Genomic DNA, 16,423 nt, shown 5'->3' on the forward strand with positions numbered 1-16,423 from the left:
ACAGTCTGATCCCATCACATTGGGATCAGTATCACATCATAATGAGTGATATATACCATGTTGCTGTGTCCCCTTCATGTCCTTTAGAAGAAATCTCAGGCATAGAGACCGTAAAAAGGCTATGTTAATACAGATACTTATGTCTTCGATATGGACAGTCACAGTGTCCCTGCTCTGTTCTTTGGGCATAGGCTTAAAAGCTTAAGCTTTGGTTCCTTGTGTAAACCGCAAACAAATGACATTTTAGGCTCCTGCACATCATGATATTCAGTACACATCTATTTCTTGAAAATGATTCATTCTTTTGAAGCTTTTTATTAGCTCATGTAACTCATTTCAACTCACAAGAATCTAGTATCTCTAACTATAATTGATTTTCTCTCTCCGTTTACCCTTTAGCAATATGAAGCACAATCAACTCCAGTTTCAACCCATTTTATGCTTATCAAACCAGAAATAACTATACAAGTGTTGCAGCAAGTGACTAATCCAATTCATAATTTATTGTAACCTTACAAACAGCCTCTTAACCAAACTATAGAACTTACTAAGTTTACTAGAAGTTATTGTCAGTCTAAAAATGCTACATAAACATCAAAAACCTGTAGTATTACTGACAGTAGAATTCAAGAGCAGGATTCCATTATCTTAAGACTTTAAACACCAAATCCCTGTTCTTTGAATAACCAGTTAGAGTGTTGCTTAAAATCAGATCAACTAAAACATTCTCACTGCTGTTGCTGTCTTTTAGCATGGACCACAAGATGAACTGAAATCAATAAACTCCATGAATGACATTAAAGAGGCCTGCACGTCTGTCTTGCTTCAGTGACTTTATATATTGGCAGAAAGAAAAAAAATACTGAATATGGTATTTGTTAAACTTATACACAGCTGTTCAGCGACAAGTATAATACATGAAAACATTGCTTTAAAATTAGTAGTAGATTTCAAGTTTACGGCTTCTCTCTAGACAATAGTTCTGCACTAAAGAAATCTGGTAAAAAATACTGTTGACAGTATCTGCAATAACATTGTAGTTAAAATTTCAGTGAAATGCCATAAAATATAAAAAAATACTTTTCAGGTTATATCTCACCTTAGCTGTTTTGTATAAATAAGTACTCCAAGTGATTTACCTATTCTGGCATTATTTGTATACTATGTTTCCATAAAAGTGATCAGCATTTACTTTATTGTTTGAAGCACAGCATAACAATTCATATATTGCACTAAAAGCAAAAAAGATAAAGATTTAATGAGACTTACTAGAGCAAGCTAATCACTGTAGCCTGAAGATAAAAATACAAGTTATCCATAATTGCCCATTTTAAAAGAGAAATTCCTGTTCACAACCTTAGTAGTTTCTTCGCTGCTCTTCTTCCCCTACCCTTTCCACTAGACTGCAGTATTTATTACACATTCTCAAGGTTAGATCCTGCACACGGATCCCTCCAGGTAAACTCCACATAACCAACTACAGTAAAGAAATAACAGAATATGTATGTTAAAAGGGAAGAATGAGAAAAGGATTTACTGCAAATACAACCTCCTGAAGGAAAGAATGTTTCTTTATGTAAGTCCACAGAAGACTAATAGTTGTCTGAATAGTAACCATAATGCTCTCTATTGAGGTCTACAGGTTTTGCAGTCTTTACCACTTATGGTACACTTACACAATTGCATAAGAATCCCAGCCAGATACCGTCACTTACAAACTGTATCCTCTGCGACAACTATGGTCACTTCTCAGTGCTATGCTAAGGCCTTTGTGCACAACAAAGACTAAGTAAGAAGCAAACACAAGAGAGAGAGGGCAAGTGTGAAAGACATTCTGGAGTCTGCAACTATGGTCTAAAACACCCATGGGGAGAACAGAACCATCTGCAAGTGAAAAGCAGTATAAAATTGGGGAACAGTTGCAAGAGATACACCTGTACACTAGTCAGCTCATCTCAGGAGAAGAGGAGCCTTTATCTAAAAGAAGTGAGAACTAGAGATGTCAGAGAGTACAAGAAACCTTCCATCATGTCAATACAACCTCTCAGTCTTCAAAAAGACAACAGTGATGGAAAAAATATCTTTAAGGGATGTCCTGGGCCTAGCTGGGATGGAGTTAATTTTCTTTGTAGCACTTCATATTGTGCTGTGTTTTAGATTTGCAACTAAAACAGTGTTGATAACACACCAACCTTTTAGCTATTGCTGAACAGCACTCGCATAGAGTTAAGGCTTTCTCTGGTTCTCACTCTGCCCCACAGCGGGTGGGCAAGAGGCTGGGAGGGGATACAGCTGGGACAGCTGACCTGAATTGACCAAAGGGATATTCCAGGCCATATAATGTCATGGTCAGCAATAAATCGTAGAATCATAGAATCATTTAGGTTGGAAAAGGCCCTTGGGATCATTGAGTCCAACCATCAACCCCACTCTACAAAGTTCTCCCCTATACCATATCCCCCAACACCACATCTAAACGACTCAAACGCATCCAGGGATGGTGACTCCACCACCTCCCTGGGCAGCCTATTCCAGTGTTTGACCACTCTTTCTGTGAAGATTTTTTCCTAATGTCCAGCCTAAACCTACCCTGTTGCAGCTTAAAACCATTCCCTCTTGTTCTATCGCTAATTACCTGTTAGAAGAGACCAGCACCAACCTCTCTACAATGGCCTTTCAAGTAGTCGTAGAGAGTGATGAGGTCTCCCCTCAGCCTCCTCTTCCTCAAACTAAACAGTCCCAGTGCCTTCAATCACTCCTCATAAGATTTATTCTCCAGGCCCTTCACCAGCTTCGTTGCCCTCCTCTGCACTTGCTCCAGCACCTCGATATCTCTCTCGTATTGAGGTGCCCAAAACCGGACACAATACTCGAGGTGTGGCCTCACCAGTGTTGAGTACAGGGGGACAATCACCTCCCTACTTCTGCTGGTCGCACTATTTCTAATACAAGCCAGGATGCCATTGGCCCTCTTGGCCACCTGGGCACACTGCTGGCTCATATTCAGCCACTTGTCAATTAGAACCCTCAGGTCCTTTTCTGCCAGGCAGCTTTCCAGCCAAAACTGGGGGGTGTTTTTTCCCAAAGTAGGTGTTGCTTGGGGACTGGCTATGCATCAGTCTGCTTGTAGGAGGTGATGAGTGATTGCTCTGGCATCACTTATTTTAGGTTTTGGGGTTTTCTTTCCTTCCTTCCTTCTTTCTTTCTTTCAGTTATCAAACTATCATTATCTGAATCCATGAGTTTTCTTGCTTTTGCTCTTCCTATCCTCTTCCCCCTACCACCGTGGGACAGTGAACAAGTGAAGAGCTCTGTGGTCCTTAGCTGCTTGCTGGGATCAACCCACAAAGAGGGAAAAAACATCTTTTGGAACTTTTGTCTTCAACTGTTCATTGTCTGTCCAAATTCTAAATCTTTTAGGAGTTTCAAAGTACCCAGTAATCAAGATTATCAGAAATTGCCTACCATACACATAGAAAAAGATTGAAGATAAATGGCAGATAAACAGAAGACTGAAGATCAGAACTTTTAGAAATTGTGATGACAGAAAATTGCATTTATTGGTATTTTTCCTATAATCAAACAGTTCTATTCAAATTGGGATGAACTATATCTTTCACATCAGACTCTAAAGAAAAAGCCACTGAATGTCAAATACCTATCACTTAGAAAGTCGATTACATCTCACAAAAGTAAAGCTTAAGATATTCCATTCATACAAGCCATATCATTCACAGGGCAGCAACATCATGGCTGTTCATATGCTAAGCCTGGTCCATATAATACAATCCTTCTTTTGCTCCAGTAGTAACCATCAAGGAGCACAAAAGTATATAAATGCTTTACACATTTTGGGAGGTAATGCAACTAAAAAAAGGCAATAAACCAGTGTTTTCTTCTTTCTCTTTCAGATACAGAGCATGCCTCCTCTTTTCAGCTGTTGAAATTTGAAGGAAACTGAAAACTTCATACAAATAGTTTCATAAAAGCTATGATGATTCACCCTGTAAGACATTACAAATGAAAGCATGTAGATCTATTGCAATTTCCAAAAAAGCTGCATCTAAGTATTTGTCTACATGTGAACTTTTTTCAGAAATACTACTAGCAGGGCAGTAGTGATGCAGATAGTCAAGTGATGCATACAAAGACATTTCACTTGACTTTTGAAGACATACTATAAGATGAACAACTTTGCTTTTTTTTAAAGATAAAAATAATCCTGGATCATACCTTGCTAAATATCTTTTTGGAATCTGAGAACGGCAATGTTTATTATTGCATTGAGGGTAAAGAATCAGCATGCAGTGATAAGAACATGAGACAAATACCACTGCCATTATCACTCTCCTGTGATGGGCTAAAGCAGTGATCACTCTCTCTGACTAGACATAAAACTTATTTTCTTCCAGTGGCATGAAAATACTGTGCTACACTGACTTTCCTCCTTGCTGGTGATCCAAACCTGGGGACCATTGTACAATGAGTTCATGATCCACTCAGAAATTGACCTGAGCAGGCGCAGGTCTGTGCTGTGCTCTGCAGGCTGCACACACCACTTGGCTGCAGGCTAAAGTTGGCCTGGTAATCATAAGGGACAAGACTGCAGGCAGCTCTCACTTGGCATTTGGCAATTACACCACCTGCGTGGTCTTATCTTAAAAGTGAACCACCATGTTGTCATGCGAACATCTTTTTGCTTGACAGTAGAAATGCTGAATGAAATTCTTTAGTAAACGAAATCATTTACTTCTAAGAGCCCTAAGAACTGTAATGCTGGTGAACTTTAGCATGGCAGGATCTGTGCAGCATACGGTGCTGTGACTAGAGGCCCGACCAATGTCGCGTAACTTAGGGATCCCAGTATTTGAAGGGATGTGAGATTATCTATGCTATCCTATTTTTCCACCTCAAAAAGGTATTTAAATCCACACCTTATGGAGTCTGAGTGTCCTTCTAATGGAGATCTGCAACACACATTTGCACCAGTGCATTACACCTCCCACTGAAAACTTTGCAATGCATAGTGCAGCCAGTCTCTGCAGGCAGAAGAGGCCTACTGCCTCCCACTGGTGTCAGCGTCTCTGCATGCACTGCGCAGCAGCTGCTCATTGGTAATGTTGCTGATTTCCCAATAGCTACCAAAAAAGAAGAGTCAGCAAAAGGGGACACGATGAGCAATTCACACAGCTTTCTCCCACAGAATCATTCTACTTAAACTCCAACAAAACAGGCTGCGGGCCAGAAAACTGTTCTGAAGACATAGTACAACTCACATACCATCTTTCCCAGGGCATTGTGGCCTCTCTTCTGGCAAATGATGTATTCTAGTCACATAATGGAGGAGATGTTTTTGTCCAGCTAGGAGAGACAACAAAGAGGAACAACCTGCTGCTAATATTAGAATAATTTATCAGGTCTAGAGACTGTTTTCCTGGATGTTGCCAAAGACCTATAGGAAACAGGGAAACCAGGAAACAGGGAAAAATACATTTCCTCATCAGAGGAAATGTACTAAAAGCACTGCAGACTGGACACACTTAGAGACTTATTAGAACAGCAGTATAGACAACATAAGGGGTAGACTACCAGATGGTGAGTTATTATCTCATCCTACAGGCAAAGGCAATCTCCACTAAATTCTGTTTCTCCTCTTCTTATAAAAGGTAAATATATCACCAGCCAATCTTTCTGGGGTGTTACAATGACTAAGTAATTAGCATTTGGAAAGCTTTTGAGGAAAAAAACTTCTAAAGATTAGAAGAAGAGATAGTAAAGCAAACAGAAGACATCTGGTATCTCCTGATAACAATAGTTAAAAAAATACATTACTACTTAAAGTGCATTGCTATCTTTAAAGATTCTGGTTTGTTAGTGCATAGCAAGAATTATAGGTAATAAACATGAGGCAGACAATCCTTGAACTTTCACTTAAGATCTCTGCATTGAGCAAAAGAAACACTATTACTGTGAAACCAGCTCTGAAGAAGAGATGTTTTTACAAGTCCTGATGTTGCAAACACTTAAATTTCACTCAGATATATGATTATTTGCATTGAAATCATGGAGGCTTTTCGGAATCATACGGACTGGCATATGCGTCAGCGTGCCAGCAGGAAATGGGCTTCAATTATAACCACATTTCACTTCAGCCACACCTGTGTGAGCTTTCTGGGTACACTTATCTTTGAAGTGGTGCTTCATAGTTAACTATTGCACAATATGTATTAGCATATGGTAACACTTTTAATATTGTGAGCATGCATAAAGATTGGACAACAACAAGAGGTGATTGAGCATTATGACTAAGTATCAATATTGTGTAAAACAAAACAGAATTTCTTTTTCATGTTCCTTACTTCTAAAAAGCTCAAGAATGTATATTTAAGTCCAAGTGTGCTACAAAAAAATTTATGCTTTTACCATGTCTATGTTTATGCATAGCAATGAGTCATGCTTTGGTGACTGTTCAATCAATATTCCCGGCAATTTCAGGGAAAATACAGTTCAAGTCCTCTCCAATGGACATCAGTGAGATACTGAAGAAATAACATGATTTCAAAGTCTCAGTGGACTTCAGCCAAATGCGAAAGACAGCTTAAGCTCAAATCTCATGGAATTCCAAAAGGACTGCAGAGTTTTATGAAGAACTACTTCAGCTCCCAATTAGATTTACAAAACACAATACTTGGCATTATGATGTATACAAAACAAACCGTTGGATATAATTTTCAGTCACAGACCTCAATGGCATTACCCTTTTTACATTTACAAATACATGTGATACTACAGTTACAGTTCTCAACTTCTTAAAGTCAGGAAAATCCTTTCCACTACGATGTTATCTGCCAATGATCTATTTCAGCCACCTGCGTAACTGAACACACTTAGAAAGTTATGAGTGTGATAACAGCCCTTCAGTGCATCTTATGTTGTGATAACTGAAATCAGAATGTAGCCCCATAATATTCTTTTTCAGTTTTGCACATATATTTCTTTTGATATGGATTGTTCAGAAGTATAACAGCTTATTTGTTTCTTCTATTTGGAATGTTTCATTGTAGCTTTATTGACAATTCTGATGTGAGTACTGGGAGGGTTTTTTTAAAAGAAAATATACCAACAGTCAGTTTCATGCTTTTAATACCTAAATAAATCAATCAAACTATGAAAAAGATTCTCTTGAACACACATAAAGATGGAAGCTTGTGTTTCACAAAAACCTGCATTATAATTAGGGTATGCAGTAAAATCATCTGCTACAAATAGTAGAAAGTTTTTTTCCAGAATCCAGACTTAGGAGCGTGACGTTTTGTAATTTTTTAAGAAAGGGCTGAATAAGCAATAAATACTGAACTCTAAAGGGAACAAGTCAAGTAGCTGTATGCAACAGTGCCCTGCAATTCAGTGATGGCAGAAAGCTATGATTTGAAATTAGTTTTACTGCATATAAGCAGTGTAAAAAGCATCAAAGCGGTTAATGGATTAATGCAGTACATAATAAAAAAATTCAATCCCAGTATCATACAGTTACTGATCTGGAAAATATAGCAATGAAAAATACCTATGTTTGCCGATAGAAACTTAAGTTCTTTACATTACCCTCAAAAGAAAATAAAACACCCTTCCTGTGTAACACTTTGTCATATCCTCAAGTTTTGAGCAGTTCTGCAGGATGTAACCTAACCTTATATCAAATATAAACCATATACTGTCAGCAAATTGCAAAATGACAATTAAAATAAAAGCCAGTCTTTCAGAAGCACAGCACTTTCAACACCAAGATATGCATATTGAACTTTCTATCAGTGGTAGGTTACAATAACCTGTCTATTTTATAATCACTATAATCATGTCTGTTCATCAAATACGCCATGATTTTGCTTCAGAATCTCAGAATCACTTGTATGACACTCTATCCAAACCAGGGGCCCTGTTTATGACCTTTCCTATTCTTGAGTTTATTTTGTATAAACTTTGCCAGTTTCAAGAAAATGCATGACAGAAAAACTTTCCAGGTTTCACATGGCAAAAAAACCCCCAGAATGGATTCTTACAATTGAGTTCTTATTAAAAAAAACACACAACAAAAAAACACTTGCTTGTACACAGATAATATATTGCCCAAATGTCAAGACACTAGAAAATAAAATTTCCTTTATACCGCCTTTCTGGTTCTGGATATTTTGAGGGATTCAAATGTCTAGAAGAAAAGACCTAAACATCTATTTGATAACTTTTCCTCAACAAAAGATTCTATTCTGTATGTGATATATAATGAGGCCAACAACATCACACAGACACTCACATATTGTACCTTCCAGATGCCACAGAATACTACTTCAGGAGTCCTGTGGTTTATGTCAGTACAAGACACCCATTCGGCTTGTTTTTTATGTCACACTGAAAAGTTGGAAAGATCTGTAAATTGCAGGAGCAAATAAAGAGATAATGCAGCTACAGACTAATTATGGCCTTCACTGTAATCCATGGATTAGTTCTGAAAAGACCGACTGATTCCATGAAGACTGCAAGCCTACAGTCACAAATAGTGTGACTTCCTTCAAACACAAAGAACTGACCCACTGTGACACCTGAGTGACCCAGCTCATTAACTCTTATTTCCTGTAAAAACAAATGCATGCATCAAACTTAAAACTACCAAAAAAAAATAAAATATGTATTAATTCACAATTATTTGAGCATATAAAAAAAATTCTTTTGCCATGAGCATGGTCAAGGATTGGAACAGGTTGCCCACAAATGTCATAGAGTCCCCATTATTGGAGAGTCAAAACCCAACTGAACATTGTTCCGAGCAACCTGCTCTAGCTGATTGTTTTGAGCAAGGGGTTGGACTAGATGTCTCCAGCAGCCCCCTCCAACCTCAACTACTCTGTGATCCTATGAAGACTGTAGTAAGAAAACAAGAGAAATATAACAGAAAAAGAGTAGAGCACCATGTGTTTTTCTGATTTCTAGATTAAGGTCCAACCTGAAACAAATAATTTGTGATAGAATTCATAAATGTAAGAATGCTGAGCTATCCTGAGAGTGTGTATTTCCTGTGCTTTGATCCCACATAAAGTTCTATATAGCAAAAACTGTGGAAAAAAAAAATTGAAATACATGACTACTTTTTAAACATCTTACATTGAGGCTTTTAAAAATGGCAGAAAAGACTACTAATTAACTTTCTTCAGCAATTTCCCTCCTGTCACAACTAGTAATTCTAGGAAAGGGAGAAAGCTGTGAGCACAGAGCCTTCTAGAGTGCAATTTAACATACTATACAGTCTACCGGAAAATTACAATCAAATCCTCTGCAGAGGTTACAAATTCACATTGCATAAGCTATTCATAGCTAGTAAGTCTCAAACAAAACCTACTGAAGTTAGAACTGTGATACAGCTAATAAAAAGAACTAGATGAAAGCCAGTGAAGCCGATTCTACTCCTTGTATGTAAATATATTCTCCAAGTAAAACCTGCAAGTGTTTTATGTAGGAAATCAAATCAAAACTTTAAGCACCTGAAATGTTTGATATTTCATGGGATTTTGATGCAGCTAGCAGTTTATTCACACACATATACGGTCTTCATTACATTCACTCCTGAAAGTTGCAAGTTAAACGCTGTGAACCTTCACACAGCTGCTGGATACTTTAGTTTCAAACATAGGGAGCAGATTCAAACTAATTTATGTTTGATCAGATATTACACTTTTTAGATTAATCTATAATAAAAAAATTATCAGAAAATGCACATAATTTTTTGCAGTTACCCAGCAGTTCCATTGCATCATCTTCATTGTCAATATCTTCTTCGGTTACAGATGGAGCTGTGCTTTGAGCAGAATCAAATGAGTCCTGAGAAAGCATGGCAGCCAGCAGTTTCTTATGTTGCTGCTGTTGTTGTTTTAGTCCTTTGGTCTTCGGCTCCATTTTTAAGCTGTGAGGGAGGAAAGCACAACTTTATGTCACACATTTGGCAAATTACTGTACCCCATGATGTCCTCCAGATTCTGAAGGTTAATGCCATCAGATCACACATAAATCAGTTGGTTATCACTCATTCCCTGATCATTGGATGTTATAAGTCAGTTTGTGCTTTCAATTCCTATCTAAAGTTTTGATCAAATGATAATGGAAAATTTCCTATTGCCTTTATGGGCATTAATCAGGCCTAAATAAGCCACATATACAGAACAACAGGATGTCAATTACTAATCATTATTGCTAAGGCAATGATCACACAGCAACAAAGCAGAGAACAAAGAACTGCTCCCTTGAGTGGTTGCATTATCATGACCACAGGATTAAGGACTATATAGTTATAACAGTTCTCATGGTTTGTTGACTTGTGTCCCTAACCTAAATAACATAGAATTGGAACTGCACAGAAGTTAGCAGACGGGTCTAAGGCAGGACTTGCAACCGTTAGCAATTTCTGATTCCTTACAATATCAAGATAAAGACAACAGGACAGAAATATTGTGCCCTGCATGAGGGTATCAGCAACACCTCAGACTCTTACATCCTGCTGCAGGAAGGCGGATCTGTTGCAGATGTATGAAATTTAGTATAATCAATTACAGTTCATTTCCCACTGCAAAGATGAACACTGATAAGACAAAGTGGACCTTGGAGATGAAGAACGGGCTTTGCATTTAAGGCATCAGGTTATGAATGGGGCCTCTGCAAGCTCTAGTTCATTTCAGGCTCTAAGAAACATATTAAAAATCACCCAAATTCCCCATTGTGTACACACATTATCCCTTGAGGAAATTCCCCAAGAGACTTGCTTCTCTGAATTTCTCTAGGAAATTCATCATGTAGAAAACTACTAACAATGACTTGGAAATGAGCTTAATCCTATTTTCACAGTGTTCACATTTCTGAAAGATGAGCTCAGTACCAGCAGGATTGCCATCAGCACTTTTATATGGTCACTTATCACATATTAATACCTTACCTTGCACCCTTACAGCACCAACACATAGCAACACAAAACCAGTGACAAATAACAGTCTTTCCTCTGTAGCAATCCAGAATATTAATGGCAAAAAGGTGACAAGACATCACTAACTCAGCTCCCTCAGACTGGCTCCGCTGTCTTTCCTAGCCAAAGTAGAGGTGAAACCTGCCTTTTCAGTTACTCGAAATTAATTCCCCTTCTTTTTTTAAGTAACTGGGCCTGGCTTTCAGATACACAATGTGTGCTTTTGTTGCTCATCATCACAGGAACGTATGTTTTTAAGGAGGAAACAGTGGTTCTTTTCCACTGTCCGTTACTGAACAGAGCAAAAAGTGAGGTTCATGGTTGCAAAGACAGAAAGACAACTCATAGATTCCCAAATACCATGTATTATGTACACCCATGTACCATGTATATGTATCTGCGTTATGCTGAAAAGGCCAATATTGAAAATGGGCATGTTATCAACAGACTAGTGGTCCATAGGAATATGCTGTTCTCTGCAGCTTATTCAGTCCTCAATAGAATGCTATGAATGTGTACGGACCGAGGGCTTCCCCTTCCAGCAAACAGGTAAAGACTCGTAGACTATGGTCTGTGAAAACAACACAGAAAGAGGGAGTCGCATGACAATTATGGCAATTACCAGTGATCCGTAATGCCTAATCCTCTGGATATTTATACACTATTTCATTTATGTAGCGTTTCCTTATGTTTAGTAATAGGTAAAAGAAAACATATTACCTGGAAATAATGGGACAATTATAGTTTTCAGTTTCCTGTTATGCTGTAACTGATGATTAGGATTCGTTTTGAGAGTTTGCTGGCTTATCACATAAATCCTGATAATTAGTGATCGATAAACTATCACTTTTTATTAAAAGTGTTGCTAAATCAAATTTAACAAGATATAATTGGAAACATTCAGTATGAATTTCAAATTGCTCCCTCTTGCAGTTGCCAGGTGAAAACGTCACTGAATTATTTTAGGCTACATTAACTATGAAGTAGATGAATGAAATACAAATGAGGTAGCCAAAAATTCTTTACAACTGATAACAAATTCACTCTTTTCAGAGTTTAATTTAATCTCATAAAATCCATACTACTCTCACCGCTTCTGGATGTACTAGGTATATGCTACATTAAAACTAAGTTATTGTTACCTATTACTTGTCTCATGCATTTGGTGTATAGTCAGTTCCAGCCTCTGCTATTAGTACTTTAATTCCCAGTAACACTGAATCAGACCTTGAAGAAACTGCCTGTTATTAGTTAATTATTATTAATCATTCAGATTAACCTTGATCAATACAGGTCTTTTAAACTTCCATGTATAGGTGACATCAATTTTAGCACCACCACTATCTTGAAGTTCTGTGATTTTATGATTATTCTGCAAGACTGCAAACATGCTTTTTACAAATGCCTTACAAAAGCTGATGAAATGCTAATGAAGCAAAGAATTATCCCAGACATAAAATCAGTCATCCAAATGTAAATCCATATGCTGCATGTAATTTAGTACTTATTCATTTACACTGAAAATCAGTGTTCCCACTTAACGATACATATTTTCCAACAGGTCTTCATCATTTACGCCCCGTAAAACTGGAGATGTCAGTATCCCATCAGTCTTTCCTGGCATCAAGTACCCCATATTCTCCTTATTTGATACATCAGGGAATGTGATTTTGTCATGATACTCAACAAGACTTCTCAAATACTATTCTCAAAGCCATTAATCACATTTTTTAATTATAGCATTAGCTGTGAGGTTTCTCACAGCTTGTACCACACTCTACAAAGAGAAAAATATGCTGCTTTGAATCATCTTTGTTACTCAGAACTAAAACCTCTTTGCTCCCGTCTAGAGATCAGAGATGCTTATTTCTGCTCCTTCCTATTGAGAGAAGGGATACAATAGTCTCAATTTGCTCTGCAACGTGGAACAGATCTTTATTCAGTGTCTTTATTGTACTGCTGAATAAGTAAAAAAAACCCCAGGCCCCCACAATCAAGCTATGGTGCCAGTTGCTGACTCCATTGCTTTCCCAGGAACTGCACTGGAAAGACCCAGTGTTTGAGTTCTGTTGGTTCCAGTCCGATGTCTGGCTACATTACTACATGCTGCTGCTTCTTTGAAATGGTAGTACTTGCAGCTACCCCCACAATAATCTAATTAAAAGAAGAAAGAAGTACTCATGGATAAAAAACATTCCCAACGTGTAAAAAAAGTTAACGAATACAGCCTGTAAGAGTACAGCAAGTGACAGACTAGTTTCCCAGTGACAGGGAGGTGAATCCCAATGTAGAAAGCATATGGAGGACATAGTGAAGGAATATTCATGATTCAAACTGGGGGACGAGAGGATGGAGAGCGGTCCTGTGGGAAGAGATCTGGGGGTTTGGGTTGATGCCAAGTTGAATATGAGTTAACAGCGTGCCCTGGCAGCCAAAACGGCCAACCACGTTCTGGGGTGCATCAAGCACAGCATAGCTAGCCAGTCAAGGGAGGTGACTGTCCCACTCTACACTGCACTGGTGCAGCCCCACCACAAGTATTGTGTGCAGTTTTGGGCACCTCAATATAAGAAGAACATCAAACTATTGGAGTGTGTCCAGAGGAGGGCGACCAAGATGGTGAAAGGTCTCGAGGGCGTGACCTAGGAGGAGCGGCTGAGGTCACTTAGCTTGTTCAGCTTGGAGAAGTGAAGGCTGAGGAGTGACCTCATGGCAGTTTACAACTTCCTCAAGGGAAGCAGAGGAGGGGGAGGTGCTGATGTCCTCTCTCTGGTGACCAGCAACAGAACACGAGAAAATAGGATGAAGCTGCATCAGTGGAAGTTCAGATTGGACATTAGGAAAAGGTTCTTCAGTGAGAGGGTGGTCAGTCACTGGAATAGGCTCCCAAGAGAAGTGGTCACACACCAAGACTGTCAGAGTTCAAGGAGACCTCTTAGTCATATGGTATAGTTTTAGGTAGTCCCGCGAGGAATAGGGAGTTGGACTTGATGATCCTAAGGGTCCCTTCCAAGTTGAGACACTCTATGATTCTGCAATAATACTTTAGACCTTTTCAAAGGTAAAGCAGGGAGTTTCTACCTTCTTAAAAGAGGGAGAAAAAGATGTCTGCTGCAGTCGGAGTACTAGTTATAACCAAGGAGAAAGGCTACAGAGCTGAGGGAGAACCACAGGTGTTTAAGGCAGTGCACAAGCTTTACATTTAAAAAAAAAATAAATTTACATTTAAAAAAAACCCCACAGCATGAATCCCTTTTAAAGAAAGGCTGTGAATACTTCACTTTCTGTGATAAACAGGTATCTTTAAGTCATGGTAAATGGACTCCTTGGAAAAACGATAATCTCTTCCATGTAGCTGAAGCACATTAACAGACAGACATACTCCCCCACCCTCAGTCAAGCACAATAAATCATCAGAAGTAATTTACTGCAGAGAATACAATTTTCTCTTTGAGAAAGAATTGTTATTAACACCAAGTTGCTAAGTATAATAACTGAAGATTAATTTAGGAAGTCCTGTTAAAATTAATATAGATACTGTTTCCCTTGTCTGTCTTTCCTTTAAATGTGAAAATCAAATTTATCACTGAAGCGTCAAGAAGATTAACAAAGAGTCACTATCAACTGCTGAAAGACAGAAGGGTTTGAAGTGTCTGAATGCATCTATACATCACACAATGGGCCCTAGCCTTGTCAACATACACTTAACTTCATACATAGGAATAAAATCATGAGACTGCAAATGAATATAAAGTTAAACATATATAAAAGCATGAGAAGAAACCAGTCACGTATTAATATCTTCCATTGATTCTGCATGTCGCCAAACTGTGGCATGCGAATTTAAAAACCCTGCATTCTGCTTTCAGAAATGGGGCGTTACAATGACATAGCCACTTAACAAATTATAAAATTTCTAGGCAGAACCAAAATCCCACCTTCCTCCAGGACTGCTGCTATCCTCACTGTCCCACTGCTCATTTTTATTTCTTGGTATTGGTGGCTGCAGCATCTCAGCAGCCAGTGGGTCAGCATCATTCTCTTCACGACCAATCCATTCTCCAATCACACGAGGTCTGAGAAGGGGAGTGTTAAAACCCGTTGTGTCCTGAAAAGAAATTTTAAAAAAACCAAACAAAACAGAAACACTGCATTGCTTGTTCTCAACCGCACATGTAAATAGGAAAAAAAAAAGAAGAAATAGAAAATAAAGCTATTCATTAAAAAAGTACAAAACCAGTACAGTATATTATAGTTTCAGAGGGCGACAAAATACCCAGAAACAATCATGGACTAATGAAAAGATTCCCATTAACAAAATTCCAAGAGAGATTTGCCCACCCTGATGCCACAAATCTCTCCTATTTCTTACTTTTCAATAGCAACTGTAGAAATCTGGGGTATCATCTTGAAAAACTATAATTTTTTTAATAAACGCACAATTCTTAAAACCAGCACTGTCAGTTCTGCTAAGCAACAGATGAGGTCACTTGCATAATGAACACCCCAACCAAAATACTGTTGTAGATTAATAGCATCACTCTTATTTGCATTATGAATTAATGCAAAACTAATAAATACATCTGCATTTGGCATTTTAAAAATAACCCTGCTGGGATTTACATAATGTATCTTTCAGTTCTGAAAATGGTATTAACATTTTAATAAAATGCATTTCTGAAACTAGTACTCATATTTTTAACCACTTACTGGAAGAAGATAACTGGAGAGGACTGCAAGAGGCAAGCAAAACCCAACTGGAGTATTCAAAACAACAGCGATGATTTGCATCATTATATTAGGAATTTAGATTAAGGAAACAAATTGTGCTTAAAAATTGTATGAAAAAGCTGTTCTGAAGTGGTAAGTATCTCTTCTTAATGTTACAACGGTTGTAGATAAAGGATCATGTACCAACAGTATAGTGAAACTAAAAAACAAGCATACATGCAAAAAAATGAACATGAAATTATAGGTTAGGAATATTAATTTTGCTTTAGTTAAACTCTTTTCTAGGCTAGCAAAGACATTTCACATACAGTGTTCCTAATTAGGAGAGAGATATTCTATCCTATCCTTTAACGAGAGAAAATTTTAAGAAAACAAATCCTCGGCTGTTACCTAGTTCAGTGCCTCAATAAATATTCCTGCCATAAAACAATGCTTTCCAAACAAAAAGCATCTGGAAAAAGTACAGCACAGTGATTACTTAGCCTAGCAACCATATTTTCTCATCTTTCTAAAAACAAACCATTTTTAAAGTCTCTTCCTAATTGACACAGATATGGTAAAAGCACAGTTTGAAGTAGACGCCTCTACTGAAATGAAACAAACACAAAAAGCCTGCAAACTGCTTTCATATGAATATATTTACCCAGCTCCAGCTAGACACTGTAATTTTGTTCAGCAGAACTCCAAGAGCTT

At 37.9% G+C, this 16,423-nt stretch overlaps 1 protein-coding gene across 3 annotated transcripts in view; it reads right to left on the minus strand.

Annotated features, from left to right (window-relative positions):
• The window catches only part of C2H8orf34 (chromosome 2 C8orf34 homolog), a 187,511-nt gene that overhangs the window by 81,908 nt on the left and 89,180 nt on the right, over positions 1-16,423 (minus strand). For all 3 annotated transcript variants that reach the window (XM_054193000.1, XM_054193001.1, XM_054192999.1), the window contains 2 exons: positions 14,938-15,107; positions 9,783-9,949 (listed from right to left, as the gene is read on the minus strand). In XM_054193000.1, the coding sequence (XP_054048975.1) occupies positions 9,783-9,949; positions 14,938-15,107 (337 nt within the window). The remainder of the gene's footprint in view (positions 1-9,782; positions 9,950-14,937; positions 15,108-16,423) is intronic.

This window comes from Rissa tridactyla, chromosome 2 (assembly GCF_028500815.1).
Source record: "Rissa tridactyla isolate bRisTri1 chromosome 2, bRisTri1.patW.cur.20221130, whole genome shotgun sequence".
Lineage (NCBI taxonomy): Eukaryota > Metazoa > Chordata > Aves > Charadriiformes > Laridae > Rissa > Rissa tridactyla.